Source organism: Arachis ipaensis, chromosome B03, assembly GCF_000816755.2.
Source record: "Arachis ipaensis cultivar K30076 chromosome B03, Araip1.1, whole genome shotgun sequence".
NCBI lineage: Eukaryota > Viridiplantae > Streptophyta > Magnoliopsida > Fabales > Fabaceae > Arachis > Arachis ipaensis.
The window spans coordinates 98,932,859-98,934,385 of NC_029787.2; the positions used below are offsets into that span (position 1 = coordinate 98,932,859).

Genomic DNA, 1,527 nt, shown 5'->3' on the forward strand with positions numbered 1-1,527 from the left:
CTTGTAAAGCTCGTCCAATTCATCAAGGACCCTTGTGGTTTCTGAGAATTCAGGAAAACTACTAGTACTGAAAAGTAGGTCATAATCTTGTTGATGAAAAAGGAAATTAGGGTTTGGATCGTGCTCCATGATGGTGGTGGCAGTTGATGGGCACCCTCTCACAATGGATTCCAGATCCCAGTCCATGAAGCAAGCAAGCTCATCCATCAATAGCAGTCAGGTAGGCAGAGATAATAATTATGGAGAAATCAGATCAAGGTGCCACCAATCAGAAGAGATTAATAAAAGATGTGGTGGGCCAGATGCCTTAACAAAACAAATTGCAAAGGAATTAATTAATCCAATGATTTTTTTTTTTTTGTTTTTTGGCAAAGGCTTTTTGAGAAATGTCAACCAGTATGTGTGTCATATATATACGTGAAATGTTAATGGAAGCACACAGTGATTTAATATTAATTTTTCTAATTCAAAAGTTCAAAGTTCAAAGTTCAAAGTAGCAATAGCATTTTCATTTTCATTTCAGTTGACTAACAAAAAAAGTCAATATGGGAGAGCAAGTGGAAGTGAGGAAGCCTTCATGTTTTTCTTTTTTCAGCAATTCGGTGCTGACCTTTTTCTTTTCTTGTATGTTTGTTTGGGATTGTAGGCGATCACACGGCACCAGATCAGAACAAAGACAATTGGATCAATAATCTCGCGGTTATTAAGCCAATACCACGCTTTTGGTTGGAGCTTCTCATACGTAAAGAGGACAATAATTTCAAATTTAATATCATAAATAAAGGTACGATTTCACTTTGTTGCATGCCTTCTTGCTATATATTATTATTCCTTTCACGAAGCAAATTCATAAAAAATAATATGGAACTAAAAAGGAAATTAAAGTCTTGTTAATTACTATACGATTATGTTACGTCATGCATGAGAAATATAGTTAGATTTTTTGGTTTTTTCCAATTCATCTGAGTTGCATCCTAGTTTGAGGGTTTCTTTTTTCTAAATTGGCTGGTTTTGTTTCTTTTTAGGGATGGGGAGGGAGTTGGAAACAAGACAATTGCTTATGGTTTTAGCCAACAACTGTACTGTAAGTGGAGTGGGCAATTCTAATTATTAGTTTGTTACATACCGCACCTATACGGCTATAACATGTACGACACCCTTCACCCTTGCATAGGATTTCATAGCGTTATCATTGTAACTAGTTCTAATAATATAATTAAGCTTCTAACTTTTAAACCCTATGCACGAGATTTAAAACTATAATTCCCCTTATTTGGGCATTCCATTCCACTACCATACTGTCAATTTTAGCTATCGGCGATGGCTATAAATTAAAAGGTTTAAAGTTTAAACTTAATTATACGAAAACAAAAAATAATTAGTCAACAGAAAAATTTACAATTACAATCTTTAGTCATTCATAACTATCATTTTCAATTTTCTAATACGTTTATCAATTAATAAATTAGTTATATTAGGTGTACATAAAAAATTAACCATTAAATTAATTATTCGTATAAAATATAT

General features: G+C 32.9%; 1 protein-coding gene across 1 annotated transcript in view; it reads right to left on the reverse strand.

Annotated features, from left to right (window-relative positions):
* Positions 1 to 389, reverse strand: part of LOC107630752 (probable WRKY transcription factor 29) — a gene marked incomplete in the record, with an annotated part of 1,719 nt that extends 1,330 nt beyond the window's left edge. Inside the window, 1 exon segment of the mRNA XM_016333971.2 lies at positions 1 to 389. Within this exon segment, the coding sequence (XP_016189457.1) occupies positions 1 to 207 (207 nt within the window).